The sequence below is a fragment of the Channa argus genome, chromosome 9 (assembly GCF_033026475.1).
Source record: "Channa argus isolate prfri chromosome 9, Channa argus male v1.0, whole genome shotgun sequence".
NCBI classification, from domain to species: Eukaryota; Metazoa; Chordata; class Actinopteri; order Anabantiformes; family Channidae; genus Channa; species Channa argus.
The window spans coordinates 24,464,752-24,486,262 of record NC_090205.1 but is presented as its reverse complement, the minus strand read 5'-3'; the positions used below and the strand labels follow the sequence as shown (position 1 = coordinate 24,486,262).

General features: G+C 41.6%; 2 protein-coding genes across 6 annotated transcripts; one reads left to right on the top strand and one right to left on the bottom strand.

Moving 5' to 3' along the window:
- The first annotated feature begins 1,747 nt into the window (after positions 1 to 1,747).
- On the top strand, positions 1,748 to 13,816 carry plcd4b (phospholipase C, delta 4b). 4 transcript variants are annotated; one of them, XM_067517012.1, is made up of 16 exons: positions 1,751 to 2,030; positions 3,869 to 3,919; positions 4,139 to 4,297; positions 6,002 to 6,230; positions 6,506 to 6,635; positions 6,718 to 6,949; positions 7,714 to 7,915; positions 8,311 to 8,455; positions 8,914 to 9,066; positions 9,567 to 9,740; positions 10,739 to 10,895; positions 11,110 to 11,226; positions 12,222 to 12,400; positions 12,555 to 12,687; positions 12,834 to 12,983; positions 13,129 to 13,816. In XM_067517012.1, exons 2-16 carry the CDS (start codon positions 3,901 to 3,903, stop codon positions 13,218 to 13,220), a joined length of 2,271 nt encoding a protein of 756 aa, XP_067373113.1. In that variant the 5' UTR covers positions 1,751 to 2,030; positions 3,869 to 3,900; the 3' UTR covers positions 13,221 to 13,816. The 4 variants fall into 4 exon arrangements, with proteins under 4 accessions (XP_067373116.1, XP_067373113.1, XP_067373114.1 ...); XM_067517013.1 differs by having other exon boundaries at positions 3,866 to 3,919; XM_067517014.1 differs by having other exon boundaries at positions 1,752 to 2,030; positions 9,567 to 9,734; positions 13,129 to 13,815.
- Positions 13,817 to 13,836: 20 nt separating this feature from the next.
- znf142 (zinc finger protein 142) lies at positions 13,837 to 21,185 on the bottom strand. 2 transcript variants are annotated; one of them, XM_067517005.1, is made up of 7 exons: positions 20,913 to 21,185; positions 20,586 to 20,804; positions 19,582 to 20,406; positions 19,298 to 19,475; positions 16,140 to 19,029; positions 14,713 to 14,818; positions 13,837 to 14,595 (listed from the first exon to the last, which is right to left on the bottom strand). In XM_067517005.1, the coding sequence occupies exons 1-7, from the start codon at positions 21,034 to 21,036 to the stop codon at positions 14,099 to 14,101; spliced, it is 4,839 nt and encodes a 1,612-aa protein (XP_067373106.1). In that variant the 5' UTR covers positions 21,037 to 21,185; the 3' UTR covers positions 13,837 to 14,098. The 2 variants fall into 2 exon arrangements, with proteins under 2 accessions (XP_067373106.1, XP_067373107.1); XM_067517006.1 differs by having other exon boundaries at positions 20,888 to 21,029.
- Positions 21,186 to 21,511: the final 326 nt, after the last annotated feature.

The window sequence follows — 21,511 nt, the reverse complement described above, 5'->3', positions numbered from 1 at the left end:
TCGGAGCAGGTTTCATCTTGGGGCTCCTTTGCGTCTCGCTCCATTGCTCCTCTTAGTTCTGACCAGTTACTCTGAACCTGCTGCTGATGAGAAGCCTCTCCCCTAATAAGATGCTGTTTGGGTGGGATTAACCAGGAGATGAGCAGTGTCTGGTGTTAAATTTTAGGTTAGCAGACCACATTATATTTCCTTACGTGTTTGACAAAGTCCAACTAAATAATTTCCCATAAAGGTCTGATTGATAAAAATGTGTTCATCCTTTTGCCAGGTTCTCCCATTTCTGCAAAGAGCTTCTGTGGTTCTGTTGAAGTGATTGTTAGGGGTTTGGGTTTTCCCTCCAAGCAAGGTCCTTCTCTTCACGCTGAGTAACCTATTGGACTTCTTCCATTTCAGAAGTGAAGCCACAGCGCTCCTGGGAATATTTAAAGTTTCAGAAATGGTTTAATTCCTCACCACAATCACAGATGTCATTTTGTCTTACATGTAGTGTGAACTATTAGCACAGTGAAAATAGAAAAAAAAAAAACTCTGTAGCCAGTTGCTGGATCTAAAACCTGCACTATAACTCCAGAACTCCTACATCTGTGACAGTTTTAAGAAATCCATTTATGTGATGGCCAATAAAATATGAGGGCTGCACAGTGATGAAACCTTCACCTGCCTATCTTGGTATCAGCATGACTTCAGTACTACTCAGATGGCTGTTATTACGTTATTATACGTTATGAGTAAGAAACAACTTTTTTTGAACAGGAAGTTTTGTTCGGAGGATGTTTCCATCAAAGTTTGTCAGTCAGATGAGAAAGTGTCTCACCTGTGCTCTCTGAGTGCTCCATCAAACAGCCCCCCAGACTGCGCTGATGAGTCTGCTTTTCCTTTTACCGGTACATTAGTGGGTTGTTGTGTTGCCCCACTGGTTCCATTATCCTCACAGTAACTTAGATCGACATGATGCATCACGGAAATACCTACGCTCAAGCCTTCCATTTGTGAGCAAATTGGACCCCCTTGGGAGATGTTCCTAAGAATGCATTGTGTGTTTTTGTCTGTTTACCTTTTAGCCCTGATCGAGGAATCTTTATAAATGGAGGAGATATTAGTTCAAAGTGGTCAACAGAGGGTAAAGTGATGTTTGTCTAGCTACTGTATTTGTGATTCTGAAGTCCACACTATCCGTTACTGGCAACTGTTTCAGAGTAAGCTATAATTTTTGTATTCTCATATTGGATTCTCATGTTGGACAGTTGAGAAATATGCTGTGCTTTACAGTGGGCTATATAATAAAAAGAGGATTAAACTGTCAATATGCGACATTATGCCAAGTTCTGCTTTATCGTCTCCTGTAGAGTCTTGAAATGAGATATCAGATTTGTCGTGCATCAATGTTTGTTTGTTTACAGGAAAGGAACTTTTTCTGTTCTGTGATTACTTCCTTAGAGTGGGGCTGTGTTCATGTACAATGTCTTTCATTGTTTTATCATCGGGCTTCCGTTTTTAAACCAGCAGAACCTTTTCCCAGAATTGTGTTACTCATTATCAGGGCTGATGCAGAAACATTAGAGTAATTCTGAATCTTGCAGAGCATTTACACTCACCCTAAGGACAAGAAAGGAAGACAGACAGAGTGAGACAAAGCAGGCTGAGGCAAGCAACCTTCAACTTATGCAGTGATGGGTCTGGATGGTGGAGTGAGGGAGTGGCATTAAAGGAAGGAAGGGTGTAGAGACGGAGGAGGAGGAGGAGGAGGAGGGGTGGGAGCTGCGCATACAGCTTGCAGCAGCACTGACTAGGGAATCACATTTCCCACATCCAGCAGTAGGATGGAAGCGAGGGAAGGAAAGAAGGCTGAGCCAGTTTTCCCTTTGGACACTCCCAGTGTTTTTAAGGCCCTAATCTGAACTAACACTCTGTGGACTCACCCAAGTCCTCAGTGTGACATACACGCTGGCCAGGGACTGAGGCCCACACTGGGAGAAGTGTATCTTTTAGTGTTTTAGTCTGAGTCACAATATCACTGCTGAGACATTTTGGTGAGTATTAATCTTTTACTTTTACTAAATCAGAACTGTGATTTTTCTGACTTTCCCTCTTTATCGGCTGCAGTTGCATATAGACTTTGCTGAAGGAATGCAGGTTTTAATGGTTTTAATTTGCCCTGCACATTTTCCTCCCTGGTCTGGTTTGGAATTATGTATAAATGTTATTGGCACATGCCATGCAATGCAAGTATAAAGCTTTTGGTCCTCATGAGTTATTATCCATTTCTATCCTGTTTAGAGACCCTCATGAGTCATGTCTTTATGTATCTGTGTGTGGTCAGTGAAGTGCCTGAAGATGTGGCATTGTATGACTCATCTGGCCTGCAGAGAGTGTCAGTCCGAAGCCCTTACTCACAAAGCCCAAAATAAAACAAAAATAATGTGACCCAATTGCAGCTTAAAAGTCTGGACATGAAGTATGAAGGATGGTGTGTTTTTCAATTTTCAGCAGTCGAATCGACAAATATTGAATGGAAAATTTTAAATATGGTGCCGCAAGCACCAAACATTAATGCACATGTCAGTTTTTGGACCAAATAGCTTTGGAAAATAATCTTCATTTTCATGGGCAGTTTGTTTTCCTTAGTGAGAATGGGATATTAAATTATATTAGGCTAAGATCTCCTCCAAAGGGGCTGCAGAGGGGGCTGAGGAACACAGAAATTCTAATTCCGGTTCGGATTGTTTCAAGCGACAAACAAAAGGAAGAAACAGACTTTAGACCAGACTTTAGAAAACCATCTCTCTCCAGAGGTATTTGATCCACATTTGGGAGTTTATTAACTGTAATTAATAAGCTGCAGTATCTATTTTTATTTATTATTTTTATGTATTTATTTCTAATGTTTATCATCTTAGCTTCCTGTAGCATGCTTGTGTGCTACAGTGATTACTGTTAAGTGAATCGCAGAGGAAATGTGTAGTTACACGTTTTTGTAAAATGTGTTTCTGTAACTGCCAAGAAAACTTTGCAAATATCAGCTTCATGGTGGAGTTGGAGGGATTGTGTATCAAGATTTGTGTGGGAAACATGGATGTCTGCTCCGAATTTACACCGATCAGTGGTCTTAATAATGTGATGGAGGACATGGCCACTCTGAGGCTCTGCAGCTACACAGCCTCATACACAGCAAAATGTGATACACTGTCTGCAGTAGTATACTCAAGCAAAAGTGCAAGTATTGGCTTTAATAAAAAAATTATCATCTACAAGAACCACTATAGATCTTTTAATCAAGTAAAAGTACTAAGTGGATTATATTGATTTGACTTAAAATACAAAACTAAGATACTGCACTAAGAAAACAATTATTTTTATGGAAAAACATAACAGTGTTAGTGATGGTGGAGCTGATTTGAACCACTTTATGTACTGACAGGTATTTAACACATAATGCTACAGAAGCATTTATTAGTTCATAACGGTTTTATAAAAACCATATCATACTTGGATTTTAAAAACAGGAGGTGGCATTGATGTTGTGGCTGAGTGGTGCATATGTTTACATGGTTAAAGTAAAGCTTTCAGTTTTGAGGACTTTTCATATTACATTTGCCAATTCTGTTCATACTGTTTATTTTTGTTAGTACCCTCTCGATTACACTACACTCATTTATTTATAATAAATTATATAATAATTCCCATCATCATCACATAAGATAACGGCGGATTATTGAAAGGGATGGAGTGACATATATTTTATATGCCTGGATTATCAGGGAAATTGCTTATGAGCAAGTTTTAATATGTTTCCTCAGCACTTTCTGAATTCTTCCAGTGATATACAGTACTGGTAATTTGTTCACTGACATCTGCTTCTCCTTAGTAGAAAATTTCCATTGACACGATTGGAGGACAACAATGGACCCTGAAGGCTCTAGTAAGTAAATGTTCATCAGTCAGTCTGAAGATGCAGTGCAATGTTTGTTACTTTAGATATTTAAAGTCAAATAAATTTTGTTGAGTGTTAAATTTGTATATTCTCTCTAAACCAGTAGAAGAAAAGATCACTCATTGTAAACTGTGACCTGTCATTTCTCACCTTCTTCTAATGGTGTAGTATTGGACGAATGATATGATCATGATTTTTACGCTGCAGTTGTCCTAGAGGATCCACATATCAGAGTGATGATGGAGGGGTCAACTCTGAGGAAAGTCAAATCCCGCTCTTGGAAAAAGCAGCGGCATTTCCGCCTCCTGGAGGATGGCATGACAATCTGGTACAAGTCCAGGTGGGCAGGAAAAGGCCACTCCACCTGTGAGTACAGAAACACGTACCTGTATAAACAAAGTCATTATACAGTATACTGGGGTTTGGTGCTTTGAAACTGTGAGCTGCAAACTAACTTAATTAAAATTAAAGTTGTTAACTCATTTTGGATTTGATGGCAGCAACACATCTCAAAAAAGTTGGAAGAGGGGCAACAAAAGGCTTCAAAAGTAACTGCAGCATTTGACAACTAATTTTGTTGAATCAGCATTTCAGAGAGGCAGAACCTCTCAAATGTAAAGATGGCAGAGGTTCACCAATCTGTGACAAACTGCATCTAAAAGCAAACAAAACAATTTCAGAAAAATGTTCCTGAATTTAAAATTGCGAAAAGACTTTGAAGATCCCACTATCTACAGTATATAATATCATCAAATGATTCACAGAATCAGAAGGAATCTTTGCACGAAAGGGACAAGGCCGAAGGTCAAAACTGGATGCATGTGATTATTGGACCCTCAGGCAGCACTGCTCTGAAAACAGGCAGGATTCTCTACTGGACATCACTGCATGGGCTCAGAAACACTTCCAGAAATCACTGTCTGTGAACGTGTTACACCATGTAGTCCACAAATGTAAGTTAAAGTGTTATCATGCAAAGAAGAAGTCATATGTGAACACGATCCAGCTATGCCGCCTTGTTCTCTGCGCCAAAAGTTTGACGCAAAATGGAAAACTGTTCTGTGGTCATATGAATTATACTTTATCATTATATATTATACTTCATTTTGGAAAAAATGGAAGTAATGTCCTGTCGACTAAAGTGGAGGGGGACCATCCAGCTTGTTATCAGCGGACAGTTCAAAAGCCTGTATCTCTTATGGTATGGGTGGGCATTAGTGGCTATGGTTTGGGCAGCTTAGACACCTGGAAAGTAGATTGAAGTTTTAGAGCAACAAATGCTCCCATCCAGACAACGTCTCTTTTGGGGAAGGTCTTGCATATAAAACACATCATGCATTCATCACAACAGTATTTATTTATATTTACACTTCCTCCTAACTTTTTGGGAAGTGTAAAGTGGCAGTGCTCCCCTAACAGGTGTCTGTCCCTTCACTGTCATGCAATCGATATATTTAAAAAACATATATCCTTTGTTCGCACCAGACCCCAGTCAGTGGAGGGAACCTCCAAGTACATTTTTCCACATAGACACGAGAGTTGAATTTTTGTGGATGTGCCACTTAAGAGCAGTGTTCAACAGGCCATACGTACTTTATTAAAGCTTGTGTCCCGGGCTGTGGCGAGAAATCCTTTGATAAAATCCTTGTAGTCACGTGGTACATATGTTTTAAATAAATAAGCCTGCCTCTACAGTTGGGTTTCATCAAATCGCTTTAAAATACTTGACACAAAGACAATTTGTGGCAGTGTACAGATAACTTCTCTATGTCTGGGGGAATAACAAGGATCAGTCGAGCTGTGAATCTGTTGGACACAGCCCGTTTCAACATCTGAAATGTGTTTGCTAAGCAGTTTAGACGATGAATTCTGGCTCCTGCAGAGTGAGCTCTTTAAAACGAAAAGTCAATCACAAAATATAAGCTGTGAAAGGTACAGATTACTTCAGTGGGATTCTCAATTCAAAACATTGTTTTTTTTGCAATGTATTTGTTAGCGCTGTTTAAAAGTGAATGCTAAAAAGTGTAAAGTAGTAACCATGTCTGTAATCCCACTCTGGACATGTCTCAGTCTCAGTGGCAGAGGTGGAGGCTGTACGTGAGGGCCACCAGTCCGAGCTCCTGCTCAGCATTGCTGAGGAGTTCCCCGCTGACCTCTGCTTCACCTTGGTTTTCCACGGTCGCCAAGGCAACCTGGACCTTGTGGCCGACTCCCCGGAGGAGGCCCAGGCCTGGATTCAAGGAGTGCGCAAGCTCATTTACAAGGTTGAAACAATGGACGAGAAGGAAAGGCTAGACCAGTATCCTACTGAGGTGGATCACTGTGTTAGGAGTTTCAGAATAAACATCGGTGGTCATTCTTATTTATATAAAGTTCCAGGTAATTTGACAGAAAGTTTGAACCATTCTTTCAGATTAAGGTTTGTGGAACCCATCAGATGGTCCAGTAGAACTCTCTAGATCATAGCGAGAATATAAACATTTTTGACATCTGGATGGAACATACATTTAGATACATTTAAACTGGGTTTTTTTATTTGTATTTTATTGTGAGTTTTCCTCAGCATCTGTTCAGATGGGTCTGGGACTGGTTTAAGAAAGCAGACAAAAACAAAGATGGGAAGATGAATTTTAAAGAAGTCCGCAAACTGTTGAAGATGATGAACGTAGACATGAATGAAGAACATGCTCTTCACCTCTTCACGGTAAGATTTCACATTTTATTGCTCCTTTTAGTTTCCAGAGTCGAACCAAGACAAACACAAAGGTCTTCTTTTTTCCTCTCAGATGGCTGATAAGTCAGAGAGTGGCTCTTTGGAAATCGAGCAGTTTGTCCACTTTTATAAGTTACTGACTCAGAGGGATGAAGTATGGAAGGTGTTCCAGGACTACTCTGGAGATGGAGAGAAGTTGATGTTGGAGGAGCTGGAGAACTTCCTCAGGACAGAGCAACAGGAGGGAGAGCGGAGTGCCCAGCACGCCCAGGAGCTGATCGACTGCTACGAACCAGCTGAATCCGGTAAAGATGCCCAAGACGCACTCTACATCTAGTTTTTACATTCTAATGATAATGAATGAAATATGCATGTTACTGTATAAAGACTTAAAGCGTAATGCATTTACTAATTATTAAACACTGGAAACATCTTCCGGCTTGATCTCTTACTTGTAACCATGCTTCCTCCTTTAGGACTTTGGGAGACATTTTTTACTTTATAATATCATTAATTAGTGGATTTTACACTAGCAAGGCAGAGCCAGTCCTGAGTTTGGGGTTCACCAAACAATTACTGGTTAGCAGTAAACATGAAGTTCAACTGAGGCTGATGCCAATAACAAGTTTTTTGTTTTTGTATTTTTGTTAGCGTATAAAAGTGTTTGGGAGTTCATCCAAAGGCACAGCCCTTAAATCATTATATAATTAACAATAGAGAACAAAACTGACTTTATTCTCAATATTTATATTTTTACACTAAATATCTGCAGCGGTTTACTATGTGATTTCACATCTGCCTTTTCAGTAGCTGTCAAGGTGTTTTGCTCAATGTTGATGATGCTGAATGTCTTTAAAAGTTTTCAAAAATGGCTTTTTTTTTTTAACTGAACACCTGCAATAAAGTTATGAGTGCACAGATGTGTTTCAATCCAGGCTGCTGTGCTGCTAAAGTAAAGGAATCTTTAAAATTATGGTAGATTTCAAAAGTTTTGGAAGTATTTGAATGACCAAGCAAACCCAGGTTGTGACTCTGTGCCCGTTCCATCTGTATCACACCCTCTGTGCAGCAAAGGAGCAGGGTGCCATGTCGTTCGACGGCTTCCAGATGTACCTGTGCTCGCAGGAGGGCTCCATATTTAAACCTGAGCACCGTGATCTACACCAGGACATGAGCCAACCTCTTAGCCACTACTTTATCTCTTCTTCACATAACACCTACCTCCTCGAAGACCAGCTCCGAGGACACAGCAGCCTGGAGGCCTACATCCAGTGAGGCCTTCAACCTGTGTGTGGTGCACAGGAAACACGCACACAACACAGAGACTTTGCAAAAGAATTGTACACAGTGGGACAGAAGGACAGTAAAATGGCTACTGCAGAGTTCAGACAATGCAAATAAAGCGTATCAGAAGTCAGTTTATTTTACTTCACAGAGATAAACTAAACACAAGGAGACATGTTAAAGTTAAAACAAAAGCTGGGAAACACCTGTAAACCACTTTCCCACTGATAAGAGGCACATCAAGGGTTTCAGCACTGCTCCCACAATTCTCTGAAGTTTAACGATATCTGAAGCCTGGGTTTAGAGCAGGCAAAGTAACTACGTAACTATACTACGTAATTAATAAAAACAAAAGACATTAGCTACATCTTTATGTGCACAGGGCTCTGAAGAGAGGGTGCCGCTGTGTAGAGGTGGACTGCTGGGACGGCAGTGATGGGGAGCCCGTTGTGTACCACGGTCACACGCTGACATCCAAGATTCTCTTTAAAGACGTCATTTCAACACTCAGAGAATATGCTTTCAAGGTGGGCAACTTAAGCAGAAATGTGTTTTCTTTCCTCTTAAATAACCTGTTCAGGTTTTGAAAACCCTGTAATAGACTGGTGACCCCATCCACGCTGCACCCTGCATCTTGTCCCCTGAACAGGATGAGAGGTTAAGATAATGGATGGAGGGATGTTTTGGGATGAACCGGCGCTTTAAGTATGAAGTTATGAACCACACAGGCAAAAATGTTGCTGTGCCCAGAAAAGTCTTAAGCAGCTGGTAACTTTTCCTGCCGCTGTAACTGTAGCTGCTGTAGCTACATGGAAAACAACCATTGTGTCTCCAATTCTCCATTTTTTCGGTTTGGAGGATTGTGTAAAGTTATGCTTAATGAAAACTAAATACAACTGTTTAATATTATGATTAGAACTGAATGTTAACCTATGTGAAACAGAAAACATTGAAATCCTTGTGTCTTTTTCTTCCTTTTTGACAGACATCAGATTTCCCCATCATCCTGTCTCTTGAGAATCACTGTGGTGTAGAGCAGCAGACAGTCATGGCCCAGCACCTTAGTCAAATCTTAGGTGACACACTCCTGACCACAGTGCTGGACGGACACATCCCCCAACAGCTTCCTTCTCCGGAGGTTAGACTCTGTTTGGGTTTTATTTATTCGCTTATTTTAGGCCTGCTTGAATTTATCTGATTCAAATCAGATATGAATCTTCGGTAAACACTCTGCTCTAACTTAATATTTTTAAAGATTTTTTAATTTTAAAGATTAATGTGGCTGTGGCTTTTTATCCATCTTCCTCTCACTCTAAAAGCAGTCGTAAACTTTCCCATTAGAGTACTTAGCACAATCGATGCTAACGCGAAGTAATGACAGACGGATGCTCTGAGGAATCCCACGGAGGATTTGGCCAATGAAATAGCAGTGTGTTGCTGCATTTAGTTAGGAGACAGCCAAGTGCAAGACGATGCACCACCTTCGAAAGCAGTCTGGGTGCTGATCGTGTCCTGCCGGTCCACCGTGTGTACTGATGTGTGGAAACATATTACTTTATTTAGGCATCTAGTATATTAAATTCCCAAATGTTCTCTTGCACTTCTGATTGTATACCTGTTCACCGCTGTTCCTCCCAGGAGCTGAAGGGGAAGGTTTTGCTCAAAGCCAAGAAGATCGGTGGTCTAGAAGACTGTCTTGATGAGACCTTGACGGATGAAGTCAGCGACGACGAAGAGGCCAACGGTGATGCTGAGAGCCCGTCTGCAGAAGGCCCACCTGCTGAATGTCTGGACACGAATGACAAGGTAGAGGTACTTAGTGAAACTTTTTTTTTTACCCTGGTTCTATTTCTTTTCACGTGATCAGAACAAAGAGGAAAAAAAGACAGATAGCACACAGAAACAGGGAATCATATCTGAGTTGATGTTGAAGTGAGGGGGGCAGTGAATGAAGCTTGATACTCAAGAGAGAGACGGGTAAATGGTTTGGCACAGCAGAGATTGGGAAGCAAGACTTGAGTAAAAGAAGGGAAATAGTGAAATTAAACAGGAAACATGAAGAACACAGGCTTGGCAGAGCAGCAAAGTGGGGAAAACCTCTCTCTCTCTCTCTCTCTCTCTCTCTCTCTCGCTCTCTCTCTCTCTGAAAATTCTGCATTTCATTTTATAAGTGTATAAGAGAACTACCCAGTGTTGGCCACAGGGTCATCAACTGGAAGCATTTGGGGCTTTAAACGTTGTTTTAGACTTGATGAGGCTGAGAGAGGGAATTCTATATATTTTATAGCTGATTTAAACCTTTCATTGAGAAATATTATACCATTAATGTTCTTTTGGAAACTGGCAACCCTGTAAATTAAAGGCCAGTGTTACTTTTTCATGTCCTACTTTCATCACTAATTACTGGCTATTCAATTTAATAATTTAGGTCCCCTTGAGTCCCACATTAAGACATCCAAAATATCTGTGGTATAAATAATACATTGTGTCTCATACGGTTGTTCCACAAAAAACCCATTTAACTTGTCAGAAATTCTAGAAAGCACATCAACTTTTTCTCTCCTCTCTAAAAAATTAAAAAATCTTTAAATATACAAATATTGTTCGTTTTGGTTTGACTGCTCAAAACTAGATGTCTCCTACTTCCCTATGATGTATACACACTTTTTCATTTGCTTATTAGACTGGAATATGCTTCCAAAATAATTGTAACATCCCAAATGTTTTAAGGTGAGCTCGGAGAACCCTCCCTTCTCGTATCACACTCTTCCTTGCTGACTCATTTCATATTTTATTTTCCCCTTTTGCAGAAATCTACATCCAAACTCTCAAGGAAGCTATCAGACTTGGTGGTTTACTGCAAGAGTGTGCATTTCCATGACTTTGAGCGTGCACGTTTACACGGCAAATGCTATGAAATATCCTCATTTTCTGAATCCAAGGCCAAGAAACTAGCTAAGGAAGCAGGTACTAAGAACATGGTTTATGGAAAATGTGGAGAACTACTAAATCCTAAGTGGAAATCGTATTCCTGAAATAAAATACCCATTTTATGACTGTTCTGTATAATATTGCATGCTTAAATTGTCTGACTGTATCTGAGGTATAGATGGAGAAACACCTTGATTTCTCTGCATTCATGCTATATAAGTACAACCATTTTCTACAAACCTCATTTCAGGGTCAGAGTTTGTGCTGTACAACACAAGGCAGCTGAGCAGGATCTACCCCAGTGGGCTCAGGACAGACTCTTCCAACTACAACCCACAGGACATGTGGAATGTGGGCTGCCAGATAGGTGAGGAGAGGAATGTCCTCTGCTGTCTGGTCAAAAAATTTGCCTTTATCACGGGTGTCTCATGTTTTCAGTCTGAACAGTTCTTACACTGCAGCTAGATTCATGTTTGACATGGAAACGTGTGACAACACAATTCAGTGCTTTTATTGGGAGAAAGAGTATAAAGTTATGCTTTTTTATAAAGTTTATGCCCTGTGTCCTAATTTGACAGTTTAAAGTTAGCCAGATATAGCAACCTTTTAACACTTTCAGCTAAATGAAAACTGTTTAAAATGTTGGACAGCTAAGAAATAAACTACAAATAGACATTTCTGTATTTGGAATTGGTTCAGTGTCTGAATTGACATATAATCCCCACTGGACAACTAAACCCAGAGAGAAGTTTGACAATTTGCCAAATTTCTCTTGTCTTTCTTTGAATAGTAGTGACTGATAGGGGACGATGATAGTGGCGATACATTGATTAGCCTCAACATTAATACCATCAGGTGCATGTAAAGTTAATTAACTTGTGTGATGCACCGTGTGTTCGGACACATGTTCAACATGCTGATCCCTGTTCACTACAACATTCCTGCTACATGCCGTGTGCAATAGACCACAACACATTCTAGAGCCCAGTGAACAGATGGAAAAAAACAAATCATGGAATCATGATGTTCTCTCACAATAACAGGAAGACACACACACTGTCTCTTTTGTCACAGCGTATTGAAGACACATTTTTTGTCCATGCCATCACTGCCAGCCCCCACCCCCCAGAGGTCACGGTAAAATACATCACCAACAGAGTAGGGGTTTGACAGGACAGATGCTTCCTGTTGGAAGACTTCAAACTGTTGCTGTCTGCTCTGGGTAAAATGAATTCAGCCGGACATCTTCCATAAACTTTGATAGCTAGACAGAGGTCGCTACTTCTTGGAAATAGTTTATTAAAAGCAATTACAATATAAAATATCACAGCCAATTCCATTATTTCCCCCCTTTTCCCCAAGTGGCTCTGAACTTCCAGACAGCGGGTCTGGAAATGGATCTGAATGATGGGCTGTTCAGGCAAAATGGCTGCTGCGGCTACGTCCTCAAGGCTGACTTCTTGAGGGCAAGCAACACTCAGTTCAGTCCAGAGAGACCCGAGGATCGGCACGACTTTAGACCACTCCGTTTATCAATACAGGTTCAAAACTACATTAAAAGTCCAGGTGGTTTGTAGCTCTTACTGTCAGCATGTGTAATACCAGAGAAGAATGGTGACATTTTTGTAAAAAAAAAAACAGCACAGTGGTTTCTGTGTCCACTATGCACTGTAATTATGTCTGTGTGGTTATCAGGTGATAAGTGGGCAACAGCTGCCAAAGGTGAATCAGAAAGAGGGCTCTATTGTAGACCCCCTGGTCAGAGTGGAGATCTATGGAGTGCCACAGGACCAGGCTAAGGATGAGACCAGTCATATTAACAACAATGGTGAGTGTTTACTTATTTTTTTTATAGATCACACATATATTTAACGAACCGGTAAAAGTGGAAAGGTTTAACTGAAGAATACATTTCAAATAAGAAAATTCACCCCAGTTGACCATGTTCGCTCCTCTGCTGGCCTCTACCTGCAGGTTTCAACCCAGTGTGGAATGAAACTCTAAATTTTATCATCCACACACCTGAGCTGGCCCTGGTTCGCTTTGTGGTGGAGGACTATGATAAGGCAACCAGGAATGACTTCATTGGACAGTTCACTCTCCCCTTTAAATGCATTCAAGCAGGTGAGCAGAGTACCAAACGGAAACCAGCATGGGTATTAAATATGTACATGAAATGTCATCCAATGTAGGAAAAGTCTGGATTTAGGCTGTGCCACAATGTCTGAAAGCTTGTTCAATCGTAAATCCTCTCTCTCTCTTTTCCCAGGATATCGTCACATACATCTGCTCTCTAAAGATGGAACTGCTATCCCTCCCTCATCGCTCTTTGTCAACATCAGCATTTCAGATAACACATGAAGTTTGTCTGAGGACCACTGATGGTCACTAGTCCAATGTCTGCATAAACCTGACAAGGAATTTGAATGTTATACTTTACTCTGGTTTGGGGCATCAGACTAAGACCGAATGCCATATTAAACGTTTTCACCTTAGCAGTAGTCCTAACTCTAAATTAATCAAGTAACCTAGTGAGAAACAGATGCTGTCAAGAGAGTCAATGCAGTGTAAATTATGATGAAAAAAATCTTAAGAAATATTATGTTTTTATTTCTGCTCAAATGTAACAAAACATGCAATTTTACAAGTAAGCCTTTCATGATATTTCCCATGCAATTCTTCATTTTCTAGTAAGAACGTAAAGGACTCCTATACATTTACAATGTCTAAAAATAAGCATTTGCCTTAGATGTACAGTACTACTGCAACTAACTGCAAGTGTATGGTCCTCAGCTTTATAATGGAATGATGGAATGAGAAAAACCCGCCAACTATCAATATAAAAACCCTATTATGTCTACTCATAGCTTTACATCATGTTGTTTGCAACTGCCAAAAGGTAGGATGTGAATATGTAAATGTATATGTCTGCAGAATATGTCTGTAAATATAATCTATGCATTTTCTTAATGGTTCAACACCACTGAATAAAATGAATTCACATTTGATTCATTTATTATTGAAGTCGATGTCTTCACAGTTTTGAGCCCTTTATCCTAGAAATGAACCTCAGACAGACCAACACGGAAACATCATAAGAAATACAGATGTGTTTCGTTGGCCTTTTACACAAGTGAAATCAGGTGGTGAGCTACAAATATTAATTGATTTTTGATTTTAACAGACTCCTATTTCCTGAATTCAACACTGCACCAACAGTACTGTGATGTTTTCCCCCCTTACTCAGTCTCTTTAGCAACTTCCTCTGCCTCACTGGCTTTTCCTTTCTCCTCCACGTCTGCTGCTCCTTCATCCAGTGACCCCTGCAGGGCCTCCCTCAGGGTAAGGCTAACAGCTTCAGAGTCCCTCATCACCCCATGCTCTACAGACATCTCTGGGTGGTGCCTCTGCAAATGCTTGACCACCTGGAACTTCTGTTTGGCTCTGTAGGAGCAGTGGCGGCAGCAGAAAGGCTGCTGCTTGGTGTGAGAGAGGTAGTGATGTCTCAGACCTGCCGGCCATCGGAAGGCTTTGTGGCACAATCCGCATGCGTACGGCCGTCCGTCGCTGTGCTGCCGCTGGTGGGTCTTCAGGATGAAACTAGTCTTGAAGGCTTTGCCGCATGTTTCACAAACATAAGGGCGCAAGTCGCAATGCTGCGTGTCCCGGTGTGCACGCAGGGCATCTGCTCGGTTGGTGCGGTAGTCACACTCATCACAGGCATATGGCTTCTCTCCTGCAGAGAGAAAATTGTGTTTTTTGGAGTAATCTGTGAATTACACTGAAAAAAGTAAATTAGGATGATACTTGACACACAAAATATGTAAAGATGTAACAATAATTAAGCTGATACCTGTGTGCTTGCTCATGTGGTACTTCAGCTGAGTTGCCCACTTGCATTTGTAGCCACACTCTGGACAGAGATACTTCTTCTCTTCTTGGTGAACCCGCATATGAAGCTGTGGCAGAAATGACACAGAGTAAAATAGAAGATTTTGTTTTTGTTGAGTAAAAAGTAAATTAAATAAATAATACTAATAAAAACTGTCATCACTGTGGGAGATATAAACATAGATACAGAGATGTATGCAGACGTAACATGTATACAGATACAAAGGTATAAGAGTAATACAGCTGTGTCTACACTGCTTTTATTGTGCGATGGTCTTTATTGTAATTTTTACAATATTTACTCTGAATTGTTGCATTTCTACTGCATAACTTTTTAGGTAGTGAAATGATTCCCCTTAACTTACAAAAACAGAAACATCTACAGTCTTCTTTCATTTGTAAAACACTGCCAAAATTAGGAGCATCCTGTCTCAAATTGATGCTGAAAAACATGTCCGGTTGTTACCTCTAGTATCATGATCTGGGCCTTCATATTCCCTTTCTGTTCTGGACTTTTATTTTGTACCCTTTTCTGCACTTCCTGTTCACAGTTCACTTCTCTAGCATCACCACTCATCGTTCACAATTGTTTACACCTGTTCCCCGGCCCTTTTAAACCCAGCTCTCCCCTCTCTTCCCCATTAGATCGTGTTCTTTGTGACCATGGGTGATGTCCTGCTTTTTGGTCCACTGATCTCGTGGCATTTGGAATCAGTTACCTTCATCTTGATCTGAGGTGAAGATAAATCACATTTCTCTTTTATTATCTCTCTAGTGGCTCCATCTACAATAGAATTTAAAACCCTTCTAAGCACTTAATGGTCAAGCTCAATCATTTTAGTAGACCTCCATAGTACAACATTATACTAATAGACCACTTCACTTTCTGAGTGTAATAACTATATGCATCTTCTTTTATAGTTTAATAGTAGACACTGTTAACAATTCTGTATTGTAAGTCTGATTGGGAAGGGGGCCCGATGGCTCACTAGGAGAGCATTGCGTTGGGATGCAGGAGGCCACAGGCTTGAATCCCACCCAGCCACCAAGGGCACGCTTGGACCCTGCTGATCCTGAGCCCAAATAAAATGGCAAGGTTGTGCGAAACACGTTCTGCTGTGGCAGCCCCTGAAGGGACAAGCCTGAAAGCTGTTGATCTTTTGTAAGTCTGTGACATTGTGGTTTCTTCTCTGGCAAAAGTCACACACATGAATTTTTCCATCTTCCCTCGGGTTATATCTGAACTAAATAGTTTTTACTTTTCACATTGGATATGCTCTCATGAAGAACAAAACAAGAACAAAACAACATGAAACATGTTTCATATAAAAACAGCACTTTGAGGTTTTATTTTGCGAATAATTATCATGCTATAAGTTGCTAGCTTACCTTTAACCTGGAGGGATCAGTGCAGGTGTAACTGCACTGTTCACAGCTGTAAGGCTTCTCCCCGGTGTGTATGCGAATGTGCCACGTGATCTTCTGCTTGTTTGGGGTTGAATACTCGCAGTCTGTGCATTTGTAAAGGCGCTTGCCTCCGTGTGAACGGAGATGCTGCTCTAATACCAGCTGGTGCTGACAAGCAAACTCACAAGTGTTACACTTGAGGGGCTTGTCGTCCAGAGATCCTTCCTCGTGTTCAGTCAGAAGGTGTTGAGCTAACAGCTGCCTTGTTTTGGCAGCAAAGGGACACAGCTGACAATGATGGGCCAGGTGGGTTCTCTGATGTGTCTCCAAGCTTTCCTTTCTCTCAAAAGACTCTTGGCAGGTGTTACACTTTAACTGAGGATGCTTGCTTTGTTGGTGGGTCTTCAGTGTGACCTCGCTGCTACATGTGTAGTCACACTGCTTGCATGAGAAACAGACCTGAAGCTGGTGCACACGTTTACAGTGGTTCCTCAGAGCGATTTCAGAACTAAACCGAGCTTCACAGTGAGTGCAAGCATGTTCCAAATTGCCCGTGTGGCATCTGAGGTTGTGCCGTTTCACATCATCTAGCGTGTATCCACTGAAGTCGCACATTGAGCAGAAATGTGTAGGATGTTTATCATGTATGCGCATCTTGTGCTGATTCAATTTGGCCACAGCCCCAAAGGTCTTGTTGCACACATCACACTTATGACGGCCGATTCCCGTGTGAAGAGACTCATGCTCTTCCACACGATAGCGCCTTGTGGTGCTAAAAGGACAGTACTGGCAACGGTAAGGCCGTGCACCTTTGTGTTTCAGTGCAACATGTTGAGCCATGCATCGTTCCTGCTTACAGGTGAAAGTACAGTGCTGGCAAAGCAAACATTTAGGTTTAGCCACATGAAACTTCTTTTTGTCATGAACAGACAGAATGTGCCGAGTCAAAGTTATTTCAGATTTGGCTACAAATGCACATGTGGTGCACTGGACTTCACCTGGTTTCATGCAGCCTCTCTTTTCGTGGCTGTCCAAGGCACGTTTCTGAGTGCACTTAAATGCACAGCTTGGACATGAGAACATGTGAATTTTCTTTTTGGTTCCATCGCATTCATCCATCAAATCTTCCTTTTCTACAACTGGCTCATGACCACACTCTGCATCCACTTCTGAGAGCATCTGATTGTTTCTTTTACTAACTTTCTTCTGGGAGGTTGAGAGGTGATGTTTAAGTGTTGCACTTTTGGCTGATGAAAAATTGCACAGTTTGCATTTAAATTTATATTTTTTAGTGTACCAGGACTTTGTCTGCAGTGATGTCTTTCTGTCTTTCCCGACTGAAGCCAACCGTTTTTTCACACGCTTGATACGTGTCTGTGTTTTGCATTGCTGATGTTCTGACTCATTGGATGTACAGGAACTGTCACAGACTACAAAATGTGATGTAGATACCTGCATTTTTTGCTGAGGAAATTCCTGATCAATTAAATCTGCAGAAATCTCATTTTGTGAATGCTCTGCATGATCAGAATTTGTTCTGTCACCCAGCTGTCTGGAACCTTCATTACCTTGAGTAGACTTCTTCTCTGTATCTAGGCATGTATTTGAAATGCCCACAAATGTCCTTGTTTTCCACGGAAGTGCTGGACACGTCTTTGCAAGGTGACTATCGAGACCACGTTTCTGTTTGAACTGTGTACCACAGGACTGACACTGGTGGCACTTTATCCTTGCCTGGCACAAAGCCTGGCAGTGGTACTTCAGAGCGCTCTCCTTGCTGGTTACATAACAGCACTTGGGACAGCGATGAACATCTTTAGTTGGGACCACAACTATCTGCACCTGTCCTCCCAAAACCATGGCTTCTGCTTGGTCCTTGTCGTACCGTTTCATGGCTTGCAGATGGACATCAGATTGTACTGACTGGTTTTGCTCATGTGGCAAATTGGAAGCGACTGTTCCATCATCCCTCTCCACCTCAACTGGTTGACTGACTGACACATTTAGAGGTTTGTAGCTGTCCTCAAAGTCACTTGGATGACATTCTGCCACATCCTCTCCCTCTGATGTATTTGAAGATGTAGAGAAGTCTACCTTTTCTTGCAATGTATCACAAATCAACGTCTCTGAAATCTTATTTGCACTGTTTTCATCTGTACTTTGCAATGAGGAGTTCTGAAAATCATTGCTAGATAATGTAGTTAAAACAAGAGTACAGTATTCCTCTGGACTGTTCACAGATGGAGGACTGTCTGAAGTACTTTGGTTGACAATCTCTTGAAAAGCAACATCGAAAGATTTTGATGTATCCTCAAATTGCGATCCAGTTACAGGTTCTTTGCTTAGGCTGCCGTCTGCTGCACCAGGAAGCTCAGATTGTTCCGTTTCAGATGCTGGATGTTCTTCAGGGGATTGTTCCTTATAAACTGTTGAGGGCTTATTGTAAAAACCCTCTACAAACTCAGATGAATTCATCTCCTTCTCTTTTGCGGCATAGTTCTCTAGCCATGCTTTGTCCCCAGGTACATACCCATGGGCTTTCCTCTTGTGCAGGAAGAGGCTGATGCTACTGAACGAGAAATAGGAACAGAGGGCACAGCGAAACTCTTTCAGCTTGGTATGTTTGCAGTTCTCATGATTTTGAAGTGCTTGTCGGTAGCAGGTTGCGTATGTGCAGTATTTGCACTTATGGACAGATGGTGGTTTCTCCTGTCCCGAATGTTTGGTCAACATGTGACTGCGAAGCTCATTTTTGCGCTTGCAGGCATAAGCACAGATTTCACAGATGAGCGATTTGGCCTGATGTCGTAGTTTGTGACTATTTAGCTGATCCATGCGGTGACAACGATAAGGACACTGATCGCACTGGTACCTAGGAGGGAAGACAAGTTCTCAGTCATAACAACAATATACACACATATACACAACAGCCACGACATGAGCACCACCTGCTGGTTTTAATGCCGTGGTGAAAAGAGGTCCAGCATGCACACTTTAACTATTCAGCTGCTATTCAGCCACCTGGGCAGGTTTAGCAAGGGTGTGTTGAGGGTTTAGGATACGTTTAATTCATTAAATGCCCTCATGCATTTTGACAGATCTTCACCTACAAACCATATAAAATACATCCAAAAATGTACCTGAGGTCTCCAGCATGTTTCCTCATATGAACATTAAGATAGTGCTTCCATTTAGTGACATATCCACATTCAGCGCACATAAAGTTCTTGTCCTCTGAGTGAGTGAGCATATGTTTAGACAAGTAGGACTCATCTCGGCACCTGAAGTCACAGAGCGTACACTTGTGGGGCTTCTCACCTTTTTAGAAAGAAAACAAATGACAAAACATGCATAAACATAAAAAACTCAAAGGTGAGACTCAGATGAGAAACCGTCTTTAACATTAAAACCACTCCATCCTCACCACTGTGCATCAGCATGTGTCTCTTTAAACCGCGCTTATGCGATGTCACATAGCTGCACAGAGAACAACCATGGATCTTCTCGTTGGCATGCAAGTGTGCAATGTGCTGCTCAAACTCCACAGGGTTAAACGTGATGAAGGAGCAAAAGTCACAGCAAAGCTTGTTGCTCCCTGGGTGACCGTGCTTCTGGTGCTGGAGAAAAACTGTTTTATTGGAGCAGGAAAAATCACACTGTGAACAGTGGTAGGCAAGGTGTGTCCGATAATGAGCCTCCATGTCGGTATCTTTCTCAAAAATTGCTCCACACGCATGGTGACGACACTCTACTGCTTGGATCCCATGTTCTTCAGCTGTGTGTCTTATCAGTTCTTTGCGCAAAGAGCTCCGAAAGGTACAACCATCTTGGAAGCAGGTCACCGACTTGCTGTCTGGCTGGATGTTGTGTGTCTTCATGTGAGCTTTGAGGGACCTGCTCTGACGAAAGCTTTGACCACAGGTGGGACATGGATAGAGTTGACTCTTTACATCATCTTCTGCCCCATCAGCATGCATGCTGAGAAAGTGGCGGCGGATTGAATTTCGCTCCACGGCAGCATACTCACACAAGTGGCAACGGTGAACCTTCTCACCCGCCTCACGGAGCCTGTGTATGCGTAGCTTGCTCTTGCTGGTAAAGTAACGCTTACAGGTGGGACACTGGAGACTGGGGTCAGGAAAATGTAGATGGAGGTGCTCCTGGAGATGGGAGCGCATCTTGAAACAGCGCCGACACATGGGGCAGGTATGGGTGCGATAGATGTGCTCTGCTCCCTCTGCAAGGTACTCTAGTGGACAAGCACATAAGAACATATGGCACACACTTTCAGTAAGGATTTGCTGCAAGTATACTTCTTTGACATGAGTAAAACATGCTCACTATTCGAGCATTGCCCGTTTTTTTGTCGGCTGCTGCAGTCACTCGTTCATGTCAGTAAACCAAAATACCTGCTGGACTATAGCTTACCTTTGGATGGCACCTCTATTGCTGGAGGACTATCTTTGTCCACTGCCTTTCTCATTCTTTTAATATTGTGTCGTTCTCTCTCAGGCTGGTTCTTTTGCTCAAGTCCCTGTAACGACGATGCATTTGCTGGGTTGGATTTCTGCTTTCTTTTTGGCCTGCCAGACACCAAAGGCTGGTGACTCCCATCAGAGCACAAAGTCATGGATGCCATCTCGTTTTCTAAAAACAGATATATATGAATGCATTCAATAAAATCAGTTTCAGTGTAGTAGCAATATGGCTTTAAATTCGTGTTACATTACATCTTCAGGTTCAGGGTCCGTTCACCTTGACTACAAGTTGGTAGATGGTTGTGCTCCGTGAGGTGGTCGCTCAGGTCTTTTGCGCTGTCAGTGGCAAAGGAACATTGAAAACAGACGAAGGGCATGTGGGCTTGCAAGTGTCTCTCCATCTCTCCCTGTGTGAGGAACGATACTTTGCAGGACCGGAAAGTGCGGGGAATAAGAGTTATACTGTGTGTGGAAACCAAATGAACCTGGTATTTCTGACGATCTGTGCTGCTGAACTGGCAGCTTTGTTCACTGCAGGTGAATGTGCCTTTAGGGTCGTGTCCACTGTGAATAATTTCAAAGTGGTGTTTAAGAGAACTTGGCTGTGAAAAGACCTCATTGCACTGAGAGCATTTATAGTCCAAAATGTCCCCTACTAGCTGGAGCAACTGGCCCTTTTGAACGGGGATATGAGACAAACATGTCACTGTCTTTTTTTGGATTGATGAGCTTCAGCTGTCTCTATTGTATCTGGAAAAACAAACAAACAAAAAAACAGCATGAAATAAAAACAAACAAACATAAAAGGCTACAATGTTTATTCACATTGATTTTTAGCTGTGCATTTTAAAAATCTTTTTAGTTTTATGTCCTCCG

Coding starts and splice junctions, on each gene's coding strand:
- plcd4b (XM_067517012.1), top strand. Junction 6,636..6,717: donor ATGCTCTTCACCTCTTCACG/GTAAGATTTCAC, acceptor TTTTCCTCTCAG/ATGGCTGATAAGTCAGAGAG. Junction 12,688..12,833: donor CAGTCATATTAACAACAATG/GTGAGTGTTTAC, acceptor CTCTACCTGCAG/GTTTCAACCCAGTGTGGAAT.
- znf142 (XM_067517005.1), bottom strand. CDS start 21,036: ATGGAGAGACACTTGCAAGCCCACATGCCCTTCGTCTGTTTTCAATGT. Junction 19,476..19,581: donor ACACATGCTGATGCACAGTG/GTGAGGATGGAG, acceptor CTTTCTAAAAAG/GTGAGAAGCCCCACAAGTGT. Junction 14,819..16,139: donor CTGATCCCTCCAGGTTAAAG/GTAAGCTAGCAA, acceptor TTTCTGCCACAG/CTTCATATGCGGGTTCACCA.